Below are 16,837 nucleotides of genomic sequence, written 5' to 3' on the forward strand. Positions count from 1 at the left end.
GAAGTCTGTTCCGGTCCCGGCCCCGCCCCCTTGCGTTGGGCCCCGCCCCGGACCACTCAGCTCTAGCGGGATCCTGAATATGCAAACTAGAGGAAGATATTTAAAGGCGCCGGCGCCACACACAGATCCCTGCTCAGCGCCGCCCTTCCTGTGCGAGTCTGTAGCCCCAGGCCTGGCCCATTTCGCCCGTGTTCACCATTCTGTGCGGAAGCACTGTCAGCATGTCAGACAAACTGCCCTACAAAGTCGGTGAGTTTCCAGGAGTGCAGCCGGCCGGATCGACTCCGCGCCCGCTGGGGGCCTGTTGGGGAGGCGGCCGCGGGGCCGACGCGGGGCTCTCAGGACCCCTTGAATCGCTGGCTCGGCGCGATCGTGGCCGCGCGAGGCCACCTGGGGGCTGGAGTTCTCACGTCCCAGCGAGGCGGTAGTCAGAGGCGGCCACGAACTACAAGTCCCGGCGTGCCGCGCGAGGCTCGGTGCAGCAGAGCGGGCTGCGGAGCCGCCAACTGGCGGCGTGTTGCGCTGGGAAGAGCCTGGGAATGGCGGGGACCGCGCACCTGGCCACGGCCTGGGACCTTTGGCACCTGCTGGGACCTACTCCAGGAGGCCACGATCCTGCCAGCTGGGTGGACCCGGACAAGTGCCCACCCCTCTCTGGGCCTCCTGTAGGGAAGGCGAGGGCAGTGGAGTCCCTCAGGCGTGGGAGGAGAGGCCTGGAGAGCGAGCCTGAGGTCGGCACTAGTCCCCTCACAGGAGACTTTGGGTTCATTACTCAACCTTTAGGGTCACTCTCCTGGCCGACAGTGACAGCCGTGCAGAGAATCTCTAAGAAAACTTGGAGTGCTTATAAAAATCCTTGCAATTTATCAATTAAACTGATAGTTAATGTTCACCGGGCAGTTTACTGTGGGATGGGCACCACCTTCTATCTTTATTGTAGATTAATTCGTTTTGTTCTCACGACTGTTTTGGAGAAGGGACTATTTCTCATTTTACGATGAGTATACTGAGACACAGGAATAAAGTTACCTTGCTCAGGATCTTACAGCTGTGAGTTGGTCTAGCAGGATATGAATGTAGGCCTTGTTTGCCTCTAAGCACACCTTTTCACCACTGTATATAAGTGAACACACCTGGAACGAACCTAATGAACTCTCAGCACAAACTTGTTCAGGCTGCTAGCGGTTTTTAAAATAAATTCAAGACACCATTAGACCTGAAGAAAGGCATCGGTATTTATGGAGCACTTGCAGTGTATCTGCTGATTTGTGTGTTTACAAGATAACCTTTGGAGGTGGACTTTATCCCATTATTCAGAGAAAGAAACTGAGGCAGTAGTAGGATGGACTTGCAAAGATTCTGTAGAAATAGTAGCTTATCAAGTGGCCAGAATAGACCGTTGTTCCCATGAAACTGAAGTACAGAAAGGTTAAGTCCTCCACACTGCCAGCACAGAGCCCCATGCAGGGCTTGAACTCATGAACCGTGAGATCGTGACCCAAGCTGAAATCAAGAGTCAGATGCTTAACCTACTGATCTACCCAGGTGCTCCCCACATCACATCTTTAATCCTCAGGGCTCATAGCAAGGTTAGAGATTATTATTTCCATTTTACAGATGAAGAAACAGGCTCAGAAGGGGTATTGGCTCTTCCTCTTGGTTTGCCCTAGATAGGTGCTCCTGCAACTTCTATAATTCCTTAGCAACGTGGGCACCAAAAAAACCCAGAACTTGGAACACTAGACCCTCCTCCATGCCCTTGGAGTTGAAGGATCTATGGAAAACTCAGGGGCTGGCATGCCTGTCCTGAGGGCAAGTGAAGGAGTTATTTTTAGCTGGAGGAACCTGTGGTGGCTGAGGGGTTGGAGCTTAGCAGGATAGGACAAAGCCTATTGTCTGCTATTGCTGGGCCCCTCCCATGATCCTTGATCCTTGAGAAGGGCCTCTGTCTGTAGCTCTGACACCTCTGCCTGGCCACCACCCCCACCTCTGCCATTGACTGGCTGTGGAACCTGGGGTAAACCCCTCTCTGGGCTCTTTCTTCATAGGTAAATGCAAATGCTGGGTTCCCATTTGTTTTGTTTCTTGCCACGCCTGTCTTGTGCCAGCCCCTTTCATGGACCCCCCTCTCATTCCTTTTTAACAACCAGGAATGGTTAGTAGATGTTTGCTTTTCTCTGTGCCACGCCCTGCTGAGCACTGGAGATACAAAGGTGACTAGAGGATAAGTATAGGACAGACACGGATCTGGATAATGTCATGGTATTTTCTCCGTTTTGTGAGATCTGCACATTTATCTGTCTGCATGGCCACCTCCCCAGTTCTAATCTTCCTCCTCCCTCTCTGGTCTCTTGCTCCATAGACACATGCAGCAACCAAAGGGGTCTTTTCAAAAGACAGATCTGGTCATGATACTCCCCTTAAAACTTTGGAGCTTCCCACCTCACTGGGACTAAAATCCTGACTCATCCTCTTACTCCCTCTACCAGTAGAGTCACCCTGGTGCACTCTCTGTTCCTCCAGCAAGAATATATACACCAAGTTCTTTGTTGTTTCTAGGTTTTGTTGAATATCTACTCTGTGCCAGATACTATATCAGGTGCTTGGGGAGGAGCCTTCAGGCTAAGAGAATTGCTTGGATTAAAGCCCTTAAGTGGGAATGAGTTTAGCTTCTCTGAAGGAAGGCCGTGTGGTTGAACAGCTGGTGAGGAGAAGAAGGGTGGAGAGGTGGGGGAGAAGGGTGGGCAGTGAGTAGTTAGGATTTTATTCAAAGGTAAGGGCAAACCAGTGGAGATTTGTTTTTTACTTAAGCAGAAGAGTGGAGGTGATATAACTTAAATTTTAAAACGCTTCTTCCCCTGGCTTCTGTGGGAAGAATAGCATGTGGGAGCAGGGAGACCAGTGAAGAGGCTGCTTCAGTGATCCAACGTGGCAAGATGTGTTGGGACGTTGCAGATGGGTTGGAAGGGGGCGAAAGGGGAAAAGAGGAATCAAGAAATCTTAAGGTTTTGTCTGGGGTGGCTGGTTGAATGGTGGTTTCATTTCCTAAAATGGGAAGATTGGGGGAGTAAAAGTTTGGGAAGGAGGACCGGGAGTCCCAGGGGCTCAAACCCAACACATAATACATATAGCTGGTCATCCAAGTAGAGATGGTGAGTAGATAAGTTGGATTATAGGAGTCCTAAATTCAGGGGAGAAGTTTGGGCTGGAAGTTTGGGTAGGAGCCATTGCTGTAGGGAAGGTATTTAAAGCCTGTGATGTAATGAGCTTTTCTGGAAAGAGGGAGATGATGGAGCCCTGAGGGCTTGGAAACATTACAGTGAGTTATGGGAAAAGGAGCCTGGAAGGCAGGAAGAAAACCACAGAAGGATAGGCATAGAAGCCAAGAAAAGACAGGATTTCAGAAGGAGGGCAAAATTCATGGGAGCAGTGCTTCAGGGAGACACGTGAACATAGATAGTTGACTATTAGATGTAGGATTAGGCCAGTTTTGGGCGACCTTGGGAAGAACAGTTCACTGGAGTAGTGAGGTCTGCAAGGAGGTGAGAATACATGGGATCAAGCCCCACCTAGCAGAGACCACTCTCTTGTACCAAAAGAATGCTTGGTGTGTAGCTACAGATGAGGACCAGTGGATTCCATGGAGGAAACATGGCATAACTCTGAATTCTTCTCAATGAATTGTGAAGTGAGGTCATTAGTTGATAAGGAGAGGCATTAGAGGTTTGGACAGAATGGAAAAGAAGAGTGAATTTACTATGAAAATGTGTTAGGATTGCGGAGTGTCCCCTGAGATTTATGGTCTTCTTATGGTGATTTTCCTCCTGCTGGGCTCTCTGGCTTGGGTGCAGTGGAAGGTTGGGTTTAACCAGGGTGGGAGTTTTGCCAAGGAGTTCTCAGAGGAGACAGTGGAATCTTAACCTGTGGAAGAAGTTGAGAATAGGAAGATGGTGTGGTGAGGGACTGTGGAAATTGGTAGGATTAATGCATTAGAGGTTCTGACCTGACTGACTGTACTCTTACTGGAGTTAGGGCTCCAGAGGGAGAGAGGATTGGAAAGATGGGACATGGCCAGAGTTGTTTGCTTGAAATCAAGGTTTTCAAAGGAGAGTAGCATTGGTAATGGCCTGCCAAGGTGGATGGGTGGGGGTGGGGCCAGAGGGTGATAGGGGAAGGGGGTTGTGTGTTGAGGCACTGTGGGAGTAAGTCCCTCCCATGGGGGAGGAATATTTCATCTCTGAATGCACAGTAGTTATACAGTAGGGGGCAGACTGTTTTAGTTTTATTATTTGTTATTAAATTCTCTACAGTCCTTTCCCTCCACCCACCACCTCTTTGGGTGATTGTCAGGATCCAAATTTCCCTAATAATAAAAATCACCAGGAGTCCCAGCTCTCTTCTTAGACCTATTGAATCTTTTTTCCTCAGGGAGATGTTACAAGTATGCCTGATGACTCGTATCAGGGAAGTTTGCAACCACTGACCTACAGAATGGGTTGGTGTGGCCTGGGAGAGAAAGAGGGTGAGATTATTAGAAGAGTATTGAGATGGTGAGAGAGCATTAGAGTATCCTTCTTTCCTGTCTGAGAATTTGGACAAATTTGAAACATTTGGGGTGGCAGATAGAAGCCAAAACTTAACCCTCATAACTAATAGCATCAAAGCCAGAGGGTGTGGATTAGTGTTGAAGTCTGATGATCCTGTTAACAAAAGGCCAAATTCAGTAGTTACTCTCCAGGTACAGGCAAGGTGAGCTTAGGTAGGTATGGAAGAACTGCTTCCTGTAGGCTGGCTGGCTGCTGCTTGCTTGCAGAAGGGAGAGCTGAACTGAGCATGCCCTTTGTTCTCTCAAGTTTACCAATCAGACAAGGCACTCTGCTTCCCTTAGGGCAGAGAGGCCAAGAGTGTTAGTTACACAGGTGAGTTTCCTCCAAGTGGAAAGAAACATCAGTCTTGGGGAAGCAGCATTTTCATATGGTCAAGGAAATGAAGCAAATGTGTTGAGCCCAAGGCGTTGGAGGAAGTCACTGAGAATGATGACTTGGAAGATGGAGCACGAGGAGCTACAGTCTTTAGGAAATGAGGAGGTTGGTAGGTGGCAGCAGGAAGGGTAGTGGGAGGTACGTATAGGTTGATAGCTAATTAAAAAAAAATTTTTTTTTAATCTTTATTTATTTTTGAGAGAGGGAGAAAGAGAGAGAGTGCAAGCCGGGGAGGAACAGAGAGAGAGGGAGACACAGAATCCGAAGCAGGCTCCAGGCTCGAGCTGTCAGCACAGAGTCCGACGTGGGGCTGGAACTCATGAACCGTGAGATCATGACCTGAGCTGAAGTCAGACGCTCAACCAACTGAGCCACCCAGGCACCCCGATAGCTAATTTTTAAGGGACAATTACCTGCGTTGTAATTTTCACATACCTGTGTGATTCTTTGATTAAATGTGTTCTCTCACAAGGCTGTGAGCTGCCTAACTTAGTGTTTTGTGTCCACAAGTGGATAAGTGAAAGTGGTAGTGCTTTGTGGTTGGTGGGATGAGGCAGCTCATGGAAATCCCGTCCACCTTGGCCCTGCAGCCGACATCAGCCTGGCCGCCTGGGGACGCAAGGCCCTGGACATCGCGGAGAATGAAATGCCGGGTCTGATGCGTATGAGGGAGATGTACTCGGCCTCCAAGCCACTGAAGGGCGCCCGCATCGCTGGCTGTCTACACATGACTGTGGAGACAGCTGTCCTCATTGAGACCCTCGTAGCTCTGGGTGCTGAGGTGAGTCCCTTGGCATTTCTGGTGTGCGGGCGGGGGAAGTCCAATGTGATGTCCCTTCCGGTTGGCAGAGGCTCCAAGCTTGTCACAGTGCCACCACCCTTTGTGGTGACTATTGTTATGATATTTCCTCCCTGACTGGGAAGATAGTTTCTGAGTTCCCTCAATTCACATCCTCCTGATTGAGGAGCTCTAGTAGGAAAAACTCAACACCAAGGGCCTACCGAGTCATGTAAGGACTGGTTCTCATTGGCCCTCCCAGGGTCATGTGCCTGCCATGGACCAAACATGGTGCTGGAAGGATGGTGTGCTCTGATTGTTTCAGCCTGGGTTATAAGTACCAACAGCTGGCAGCTGTTCCAATCTGTCTGGGAGTTTTGGAGTAAGATGGTTTCCCAAGATGGGGCAAGGAAGAGCAGCCAAAACCAACTGAGTACACCAAGGCTCATTCCTTGGACCTCTTATTTCAACATTCACACCCAGTGATGTGATTTTGTGGCCTTAAGATACTGTCTGTATGGTGCTGACTCCCAAATATATGTATTAGCCTGGACTTCTCCCTGAAATTCCAGACTTCTATATCCGGCAGCTGATGTGTCAGTCCTCTCCACTTAGAGATCTAGTAGACTTCTGAACCTCAACGTGGCCACACTCATGATTTCCTATTCCCCTCTTCTTCCTTCAGTCTTCCTCATGTAAGTAAATGGAAACACCAGCCTTCTAGAACCTGGGATCATCCCTGACTCCTCTTTCTCTCTCACCCCAACAACTAATCCTGCAGCAAATTCTGTCCTCTCAACCTTCAGAATGTACCCACCATCTCCTCTACTGCTACCATTGCATTTCTTGCTGAATTCTTACAGCAGCTTTTTCACTTGTCTCCTTGCTTCCTGGTGGAGCCCTTTACCCTCCACATAGTACCACGTGATGTTTTAAAGCCTAAATCAGGTCTTGTCAATGCTCTGGCTCCCATCTACTCATCAGTTGTCCCTAGCCTATGGTTGAAGAGTCAGCTGGGACTAGATCCTGAGCCTCTCCCTTCTCTGTCCAGGGCTTTGCTTTATCCCTGTCCAGTGATCCCAGTGCTTCTGAGCTGTCTGTGACCAGCAGCCCTGTCTTGTTGGCTGTTGTAGGTGCAATGGTCCAGCTGCAACATCTTCTCTACCCAGGACCATGCAGCGGCTGCCATTGCCAAGGCTGGCATTCCTGGTGAGTCCTGTTTGTTGCTAGGGGTTGTGAGAATGCATGAAGGGGCTCTGCTTCTCCCTGTTTGGTTCACTGACTCCTACTCTGACAGGTTTTCCCATGGCAGGGGAGAGAAGTCATGGTTGTAGAATTCTAGTCTAGTGATTTAAGGAAAGAGTTGTTTTGTCCCACTATCATCTAAAATCCTATGGAATGCACTTACTGGCCCATCTCAAATCATGTAACCAGGAAGGGTGGGATCTTATGGTTGAGAACCACATGATGTTACAGAGAGGAAGTTCCTTAAAGGAAGGATGTAGGTCTATTTTCAAAAGAATCAGGGAGGCATACTGGGTAGAAAAAGAGCCTCAGAGGTCCATTGCCTAGGGTCTGATGGTCTAGGAACCTGAGGAAAGACTATCACAAGCTGCTAGAGAAACAGGCACACATCTGCCAGGGCTTGGGGAGAGGAGTGGTTAGCTCTGATGGTGATTAAATAGGACATTCACAATTCCTTCTAACCAGCCATAGGTAGAAGGAAATGGATGGAGGAGGACCGTTCCAGACCCTGGACTGGCATGTCTTCCCCTACTCCTCAGCCTTATTTGGGCTCCATGACCCTTCTCTGGGAAGGGCCTTGTTTTCAAGAGCATTGTCTGCTTTAGTCTGGGGGAGTGGCATCTGGGCCTCCTTGGCCACTGTTGTTTGCTCACAGGAGATTATTGAGAGCCCCATACCAGTGTCCCAGTCTGGGCTGGCAGTCAGGAGTCCTGGATTCCGATGCCTGTTCTGGAATGCCCATGCTGCGTGACCTAGGCACATCTTAGCTCCTCTCTGAGCTGTAAATGATGGTGATAGTATGCCTGCCTCAGAGTGTTTCTGTGAGGAAAAATTAGATGGTGTATAAGGCAGTCAGAATAATGTCTGGCACAGAGAAAGTGTTCTATGCATAGTAGCTGCTATTTATCACTTTTTGGCCAGACTTAGCCTGGGACAACCTACCACAGAGACTGCTGGGCAGTGCAGAATGACTCTTGGATCTTGGCTCATGGGTCCACTTGAGTGTGGCTCAGTAACACTGTAGCGCCTTTATCCCAGCAGTGGGCATTGTGGGTGGGAGCCGTGGTCACTAGGTTGAGGTCCCAGTTGCTGAGGCCCAGACAAAAGTGGTAGGGAGGGAAATAATTATTTCCAGATACCTATATCTTGACCTCCATCTCACTTAATCAGTATCATTGGAGGTGAGGAAACTGAGGCTCACAGAGGTGAAGTGATTTGCTGAGTCACAACAGCTGGTGAGTGTAGAACCAGAATTTGCACTCAGATCTATCTGGTTCTAAGTTGTGTTCTTTTCATTGCCTGAGTCCTCAGAAGGGCTGGAGGTGGGAATTAGGTAGGTTATATTGGCCCTGCTCAGGTGGTTTCCTGGAGCAGGCACCAGTGGGGAAGGCCAGGCCCTGATGTGCTGTGCCACTCAAACTCCAGTGTACGCTTGGAAGGGTGAAACAGATGAGGAGTACCTGTGGTGCATTGAGCAGACGCTGTACTTCAAGGACGGGCCCCTCAACATGATTCTGGATGATGGAGGTGACCTCACAAACCTCATTCACACCAAGTACCCACAGCTCCTGTCAGGTAAGTGGGGCAGGTGGGTGGGCAGGGTGTTGGTGGTTCTTGCCCATGTGAAAGCAGCAGGCCTGGCAGGACTCCTACTGCCTCGAGCAGCAGATTCTGTGGAAGATGGGAGGATGGCAGGCTCCTGCAGACATGCTGGGGCCTGGCCACCTGATTTCTGATGGTGTGGCGCTAGGTGGTGGTGGGTGGGGCGGGGGAGGCCTGGCTAAGGTCTGGTTCAAGGGCAAGCGTAGGCCAGGGCGGGGAACAACTGGGAAGGAGTCAGTTTTGCTAAAAGCAGTGTGGGGAGGAATGTAGAGGAGGTAGTGAATGCAAAGGCCCTGAGGCAGGAAAGGATGGACTATTCAGGAAACAGAAAGGAAGTCAGCATGGCAGCTTCCTTCACTGGGTAGAGTTGCAGGATGTGGCTGGAACTTTAATCAGACTCAACAGACCAAGAGAGAAGAGTTGGGCTTGATCCTGAGAGCAAAGAGAAGTGAGTGGATGGTATTTAAAAGATTTCTCTGAAAATATATACGTTAAAAATGACTGCTGGCCCCTGTGTAGAAAATGGGTTGTGGCTGGGAGACCATGCAAGAGATGATGGTGGTGGGGACTAGGGCAGTGGCGGCAGGAATGGAGAGCTTGGGATTGCTGGGAGATGGAATCCTTTGGCCTGATGATGGTGATGGCTCTTTTTGCCTGCTAGCCTGGAGGATTGGGCGACTGTGGTATCAGTCATGGAGATGGGAACTCAGAAAGAGGAGCAGCTTTGGGGGTAAAGATGAGGAATTTGGGTGAGTTGAGGTGTGGGTTTTCTGAGGCTCTTGTGGCCTCATACCAGAGGCACCCCGTTTATCCCTTGGGCAGTCCCTTCCTGGCCTTGGGCTCATTCCCTCCGTTCTTTTTCAGGCATCCGAGGCATTTCTGAAGAGACCACAACAGGGGTCCACAACCTATACAAGATGGTGGCTAACGGGAAGTTGAAGGTGCCTGCCATCAACGTCAATGACTCTGTCACCAAGGTGAGTCCGTGCATCAGTGTCGTGTTCAGCTGTTGGTTCCCATTGCAGCTTAGGAGGCCTCTGAAGAAAAGTCCCTGGGAAGGCTGCAGGCTAGGGACTTAGCCTTCATTTGAGGGGGGGTAAGGGAGTGATAACTGAGGGTAATAAGTTCATTAAAGAGGGAAAGAACTGTACAGTGAGTTTTAGGGCTGGGCACCAAGAGCTTGAAAGTGAAGCAGATTCTAAGCAAGTCTCTCCTAGCAGTTGATCCTTAGGAAGCCTTCTAGACTGGCATAGGCTAGGGAGAACGTCTTGGGCTAATCAGAGCAAGGGGCATATGAGTGCATTAGCTGGTGGGGAAAAAGTGATCAGTCCAAGACCCACTAGGCCAGGATGCTGAGAGTAGGTCTGAGGCCCAGGGGCCTTGCCTGCCCCCATCACCCCTTTGCCCCTCTTCTTTCAGAGCAAGTTTGACAACCTGTATGGCTGCCGGGAGTCTCTTATAGATGGCATCAAGCGGGCCACAGATGTGATGATTGCAGGCAAGGTGGCAGTGGTAGCCGGCTATGGCGATGTGGGCAAAGGTTGTGCCCAGGCCCTGAGGGGTTTTGGGGCCCGCGTCATCATCACGGAGATCGACCCCATCAATGCACTGCAAGCTGCCATGGAGGGTATGACAGGGCGAGGGTTGGCTGTCAGCCACTGGGGCCAGAGGAGGGTCAGGGCCACCCTGGATGACCCATGGACACCGTCTCTGCACAGGCTATGAGGTGACCACTATGGATGAGGCCTGTCAGGAGGGCAACATATTTGTCACCACCACGGGCTGTACTGACATCATCCTTGGCCGGTAGGTGCCAGGTTGGGGGTCTCAGGGAGCAAAGGAGGCTTAGGGCTGCTCTTTGTCCCTGACGGTCTTCCATGGGTTGGCACTCCCCAACAGGCACTTTGAGCAGATGAAAGATGATGCCATTGTGTGTAACATCGGACACTTTGATGTAGAGATTGATGTCAAGTGGCTGAACGAAAATGCTGTGGAGAAGGTGAACATCAAGCCCCAGGTGAGAAGCCTTAGCAGGGTGGGCAGATGGGAGACTGTGGGGGACATGACTGTGGGCTAGTCACCAAGAAGGGTAGATGAGGAGGCTGTGGCAACCTGGGCAGTGGGATGGGGGAGGAAGAGAGCCCGGTGTCAGGGCCAGTTAAATCAAAATCTTAGGGTGACACCAAGACATCCCCATTTTTTTAAGCACCCAAGATGATTCTGCTGGGCAGCCAATGTTGAGCACCACTCCATTCAACTTTTATTTAGCATGGTGGTTGAGAACATGGATCTGTCCTCAAAATGTCCAGGCTCAAACTGCAGCAACTTAACCCTTTATTTATTTATTTTTTTAAAGTTTATTTATTTGAGAGAGCACTCACATGCACATGCACACACATGCACTCACACGAGTTGGGGAGGGGGAGAGAGAATCCCAAGCAGGCTCTGCACTGTCAGCACTGAGCCTAGTGTAGGGGCTCGATCTCATGACCTGTGATATCATGATCTGAGCTGAAATCAAGAGTCGGATGGATGCTAACCAACTGAGCCACCAAGGTGCCCCACAACTTAATCCTTTAGTTTCTCTTAACTTCTTTAGTTTAACTTCAGTTTCTCTATCTGTGAAATGGGGATAATAATAGTACTTATAGGGTTGTTATTAGAATCAGATGTGATAAGTACACACACACACACACACACATATAGTTTGTGTATGTTCTTAGCCTGTGGGATTAATGATAATTATTAGCTAATACTTACCAAGTGCTTACTATCTGCCAAGCCATATGTTAAGTACTTTACTTGTTCAGCTCATTAAATTCTCACAGCAGACCCATGAGATCTCTAGCTCAGAGTTGCTTAATAAATATTAGCTCTTATTAATTGTGAGTGCCACCCACTTGCTGGAGGTTGTTCTAGGACAGTCCAGGCCCTTCACAGACACTATTGGAGGCAGGAAGGCCTTTCTGAACAACAGGGTAGGATAAGGCAGTGGTGGACATTGGCAACAGTGCCCTACCAACCCTCACTGCTGCTTTGCCCACTTGCAGGTGGATCGCTACTGGCTGAAAAATGGGCGCCGTGTCATCCTGTTGGCTGAAGGCCGGCTGGTCAACCTGGGCTGTGCCATGGGCCACCCCAGCTTTGTGATGAGCAACTCATTCACCAACCAGGTGCTGGCACAGATAGAGTTGTGGACTCACCCTGACAAGTACCCTGTTGGGGTCCACTTCTTGCCCAAGAAGGTGGGTTTGCATCTCTACCCTCTTAGAGGTCCTCACAGTGTCCTCCACAGGGCAGAAATCATTCTCTACATTTAACAGAGGAGGAAACTGAGGCCCAAAGCAGGGTATGGCTCCCAGTGAGTCGCTGTTGTCATCTGAAGGCTTGACTGGGTTGGAATATCCACTTCATGTCCATGTTGGCAGGTCTCAATTCCTCACCACATGGGTCTATCTGCATAGGGTTGCTTAAGTGTCGTGATGAGATGGCAGCTGGTCTTCCCCCTAGAGTGAATGGTCCACAGGAAAGCAAAGGAGGAAGCTGCAAGTGCCTTTCAGGACCTTGTCTCCAAGTCCCATGACATCATTTCTGCTTTATTCTGTTCATTAGAAGTAAGCCACTCAAAGGGTGAGGAATTGGGCTCTACCTCGTGATGGAAAGGGTATTATGAATTTATGGACAAAGAACTTAAGGACATGTTTTAAAACAGTCACAACCATTTTAATCTAAAAAGGAAGTTTTGGCTATGTAGCGGAGGAGTCTAAGATTCAGACACTGGATCCAGGGATTCGTCTTTCTCTTTGCCTTGGCTGTTTTCTTCTTTACATTCACTTCATCTGTCAAATAGACTTGCCACTGGTGAGCTGAGACTGATATTCTCACTGTTTAAGGTTCCCTCCCTTTTTAGGAATTGAACAGTCCTTGTCTCTACCTGTCATAGAATATATGTTCTGTCCATAGATATATTCCAGAGGAGCATTTGGTTAGTTGCTTGTGTTGAGGGAGGGTGAGGAAAGAGATGTAGTTGATGGTCCAACCAGGGATAGTTGGAGGGGAGTATGTAGCATGGTTCCCTCTTGAGTAAAGGGAGCCGGGCAGCCAAAAATAACACATCCGCTGAGCTGGCTGTGAGGATAGAATGAGGTAGTGTTTGTAACACGTATGACAGATACTCCCACAGAATACTTCTTGTCTCTATTGGTAGCTGGATGCAGGTACGGGGTCGCACAGCATGGCACTGATTCTAGGTCTTCCTGTGTTTTTCTCCAGCTGGATGAAGCAGTAGCTGAAGCCCACCTGGGTAAGCTGAATGTGAAGCTGACCAAGCTGACTGAGAAGCAGGCCAAGTACCTAGGCTTGTCCCGTGATGGCCCTTTCAAGCCTGATCATTACCGCTACTGAGAACCAGGCCTGTAGTTTGCCTTATAGTTGCTCGCTATAAGGTTCTGGCCTTGCTGGGGTTCCACTCCTCTTCATCAAGAGCAAATGGCACCAACTTTGAAATAGGTTTGCTAATGTCCCCCATTGACTTCCTGGGGCTGGTCACTCAGTCTTTAACCTCTGCTGCTGCATCTCTCATACTGCTTCAAGTGTGGCATCGTGAATTGAGAAGCCCCTTCTGAAGCCCTGGTCATGATAGAGGTACACAGGAGATAACCATAGGGAGCCATGAGCAGAGGGGTTTTGGAACTCCTCACTCAGTCAGTCCTTACTTAGGTTGGAAGTTGGCAGTGGTAGTCACAAAACCCATGCACTTTTCCATCTAGGCCCTCCCCTGACCTATGGCCTTTATATTCATGTCCTAATTTACTGGTTCGCTGGTTCCTCAGCCCATGACTGATGAGAATGAACTATATCAAAGGGCAGGGAGGAACTCTTGGGAGTTTGTCCCTGAGAGCCTGGCTTAGTGCTGGACATTCTATTGTTTAAGAGGTTTCTCAGAACAATGAGGTCAGTACTTTCAGTTCCTATTTTACAGAGGTTAGAATATAGTGTTATAGGAAAACCAAAAAAGGACAAGAGATGTGACAGCCAGAAGTTGAGAGAGGCCAGAGAATCATAAAAGCAGGCAGAGATCTGCCACCTCTTTGTAACATGATGGCTCCTATCACAACCCTGGATCAAAAATATTAATTTGGTTTATAATGTTTAATTAATGTTTATAATGTTAAAAGAGAGCAAGAAAGTGGGTAAATTAAAAATTTGGTGCCTAAAAGAATTTTGAGTCTTTATTATATAGGTAATCCACAGCCAACAATATATGGCATGAGTAAGGAGTAATAATAGTTCTGTGCTGATGAAGGTGAGGGGTTGTTCTGCAGTATAGGGTGATAACTGCTGCAGACAAACTCTTGGGCTTGGAAGAATGAGTAAAGTGAAGAGAGTACTCTGTCTCTTCAGGTATGTCTCTTATTAAAAGCCTGTTTTTTTAATCTAAAGACTATCATTTAATAGGTGAATTTAGCCCACTTATATTTATTATAATCTCTATTCATATTTTTTCCTCTACCTTATATTTTTCTGTTCCAATTCATATTTCCTTTTCTCCCCATTTACACTTTGGGTTGATCCAGTTCTCCTCTCCTGTCTCCTGTGTGTGTGGGTGGGGGAGGGACTATTATTTATTGAGTACCTACTGGATGCTGGGTATTTTGTAGTTGATTTTCTTTATTCTCACAAGCAGCTTAGTAATAATGTTATCCTAATCTTATAGATAAGAGTGGAGACTCATAGAGGTTAAGTGTCTTTCCTAAAATTTGTAAGAGGCCACTTAAAGGAAATTGAGCTCCTTCCTATTTGCCTAAGTGGTCATATATTGAACTCTGTGCTGGTCTTGGAAATCAAAGCAAAATAAGAACCCACCTGGAAAGGGTAACTGGAGACTATTCTCAGGTTCATCCACTGGATGGAGGGCCTGCTGTGGATACTGGGATGTTTGAGACCTGACCCTAGCCTTTTGGGATCTTGAGCTAGAGGGAGAATGCACACACAAGAGAGCTTTGCCATCTCCTGGCACTTCTTTTTCTCTGCCCAGCTTTAGAGTTCAGTCCCTGGCAGCAGTAGGAGAAAGGCAGCAGAGAAGAGGTGATGCTTGAAATGGATTTTGAAAGAACTGATGATTTTTAACTGGAGGAATTGAAGGCGAGGGCATTCTAGGCAGAAGAACAGCTTAAACAAGAGTGAGTTGCGAGGATGGGGTAGGGAAGAGTTGTCTGGCTATACTATAGTGGGAGATATGAGGTAAGGGGCTAGAAAGGTGGCCTGGGGGACAGGCAGAATAGGCCTCAAACACTAAGATGAGACCTGGTTTTAATCCTTGAGCTGCACAGACTCCCGAAATGTCCCTATTTGACTGAACATTCCACAAATATGGTTTGTTCATTTTTGTATTTTTGGCCTCTGGCTATGAGGTGGTATTATTTCCCATGTTACTAATGAGGACAGAGGTTCAGAGGGGCCAAGCAGCCTGACCCAAGATGATGTAACAATAAGTTACTTGCATATATGATGCGATTCCACCGTAAATAATTGTACAAATTTTGGTACTTCAACGATTACCAGTAACAAATGATATAGGACCCACTTCTCAACTGATCATGATACCAGTGGTCAAAACAGATCCCATTACCATGCCCACCACTGTCTCTTGCATACCTAATTGTGTGTCAGGCATTGTGCTCTGTAAGTGCTTATTTATTCCTCATGATAACCTGGGAGGGACTTGAATTCCTGTTTTTCAGATCAGGAAACAGGCTCTGAGAAGGGCCACGAGAGTGAGCTGGCTTTTGTACTGGGTAGGATTCTGAGTCCTCAATCCAAGCCTAATCCATACCCACAGGCTCAGGTTTACGAGGGTCACCTAACGGCAAGACTTCCACCAGAAAGTACTGCCTACAGCACCCACCTCAGCAGCTCTGCCATGGTAGTCTTTGGGACAATAACTTCTTAGTGGAAAAGAGGGGTTAGGCCACTGTTCATCTGAGCCAGGAAGGTTAAACACTCTAGGTCATATGGCAGTCGCTCTGCTCCAAGAGGCCCCTGCCTGTGTGTAAGCGCACTCCCATCCCTCAAGTCTGTCTCCTTCTAGACATAGGAAATACCTTTCCAGATGTTCCCTCCTGGGAGATCCCATGCAGTCCCCTTCCTCCCGTCCCCTTTGAGTTCTGGTTTCTGTTATTCAGGACTCCCCCCCCCCCCCCTTTCCTCTTTGGAGATGTCCTGTCAGTTATTAAAAAAAACACTACACTGTGGTATAATGTGTCTTTCAACATTTTCATTTGTTAAGCTATAAATGTTTGTATACTTGTATGTAGAAGCATGTGGGAATGGCCTCAGGTAAACTCAATAAAACTAGACTGTATAAAAAAAAACGAAACCTGAAACCATAAAACAACCTCTCCTTTCACATCTGGTTTCAGCCTTACCTCTGATCTCAGGTCTGCTAATCTGTCACATGTGTGACACTGACCAGGTACCCAAAATGAAAGATGATGTGTCCCCATGCCCTACTCCTGATGTCTGGGCTCTACCATCAAAGCTTCATGGGTTAAAGAAGGAATTGGCTAAGGGTTTTGTAGTATCTCCAGCCTGGCCATGGCTGGAAGTTTTTTTCCCCAGGAAAGGTAAAAAGGAGGTTAAGGCCCTTGGGGGAGGGAGTGGGGGCAGGGGGGGCAGGGGTTGTGGAGCAGTGGGATGGTCTTTGAAAGGAGGAGACATGGGTCTGCTGTTAACCCCTATGTTACTTGAGGCAGGGATAGACCTATCTGCCTCATGTGGCTGTTTTGAGGACAAATGATGTAACATGTATGGAAAGTTTCATGTCAAGTTTTTTTTTTTTTTTAATTTTTTTTTTTTTAATGTTTATTTATTTTTGAGACAGAAAGAGACAGAGCATGAACGGGGGAGGGTCAGAGAGAGGGGGAGACACAGAATCCAAAGCAGGCTCCAGGCTCTGAGCTGTCAGCACAGAGCCCGGCGCGGGGCTCGAACTCACGGACTGTGAGATTGTGACCTGAGCCGAAGTCGGACGCTTAACCGACTGAGCCACCCAGGCGCCCCTCATGTCAAGTTTTAAAGTGCTGTGTCAAGTACAGTGGGTGTGAGGCAGCTGTTTTTGAGGGCAGAGAATTTAGAATACTTGGAAAATTAGACACTGCTTTAAAAATAATAGGATCTTAGAACTAGGAAGGGCCAGGGGCGCCTGGATGGCTCAGTTGGTTAAGCGTCT

At 48.3% G+C, this 16,837-nt stretch overlaps 1 protein-coding gene across 2 annotated transcripts; it reads left to right on the top strand.

The window, feature by feature from the left end:
* Positions 1-88: 88 nt before the first annotated feature.
* On the top strand, positions 89-13,828 carry AHCY (adenosylhomocysteinase). Of its 2 annotated transcripts, none has more exons than XM_045444838.1 (10): positions 89-249; positions 5,573-5,763; positions 6,894-6,969; positions 8,431-8,580; positions 9,472-9,584; positions 10,027-10,234; positions 10,326-10,413; positions 10,507-10,624; positions 11,658-11,852; positions 12,880-13,828. In XM_045444838.1, exons 1-10 carry the CDS (start codon positions 222-224, stop codon positions 13,009-13,011), a joined length of 1,299 nt encoding a protein of 432 aa, XP_045300794.1. In that variant the 5' UTR covers positions 89-221; the 3' UTR covers positions 13,012-13,828. The 2 variants fall into 2 exon arrangements, with proteins under 2 accessions (XP_045300794.1, XP_045300796.1); XM_045444840.1 differs by lacking the exon at positions 89-249 and adding an exon at positions 600-731.
* The last annotated feature ends 3,009 nt before the right edge of the window (positions 13,829-16,837 follow it).

This window comes from Leopardus geoffroyi, chromosome A3 (genome assembly GCF_018350155.1).
Source record: "Leopardus geoffroyi isolate Oge1 chromosome A3, O.geoffroyi_Oge1_pat1.0, whole genome shotgun sequence".
NCBI classification, from domain to species: Eukaryota; Metazoa; Chordata; class Mammalia; order Carnivora; family Felidae; genus Leopardus; species Leopardus geoffroyi.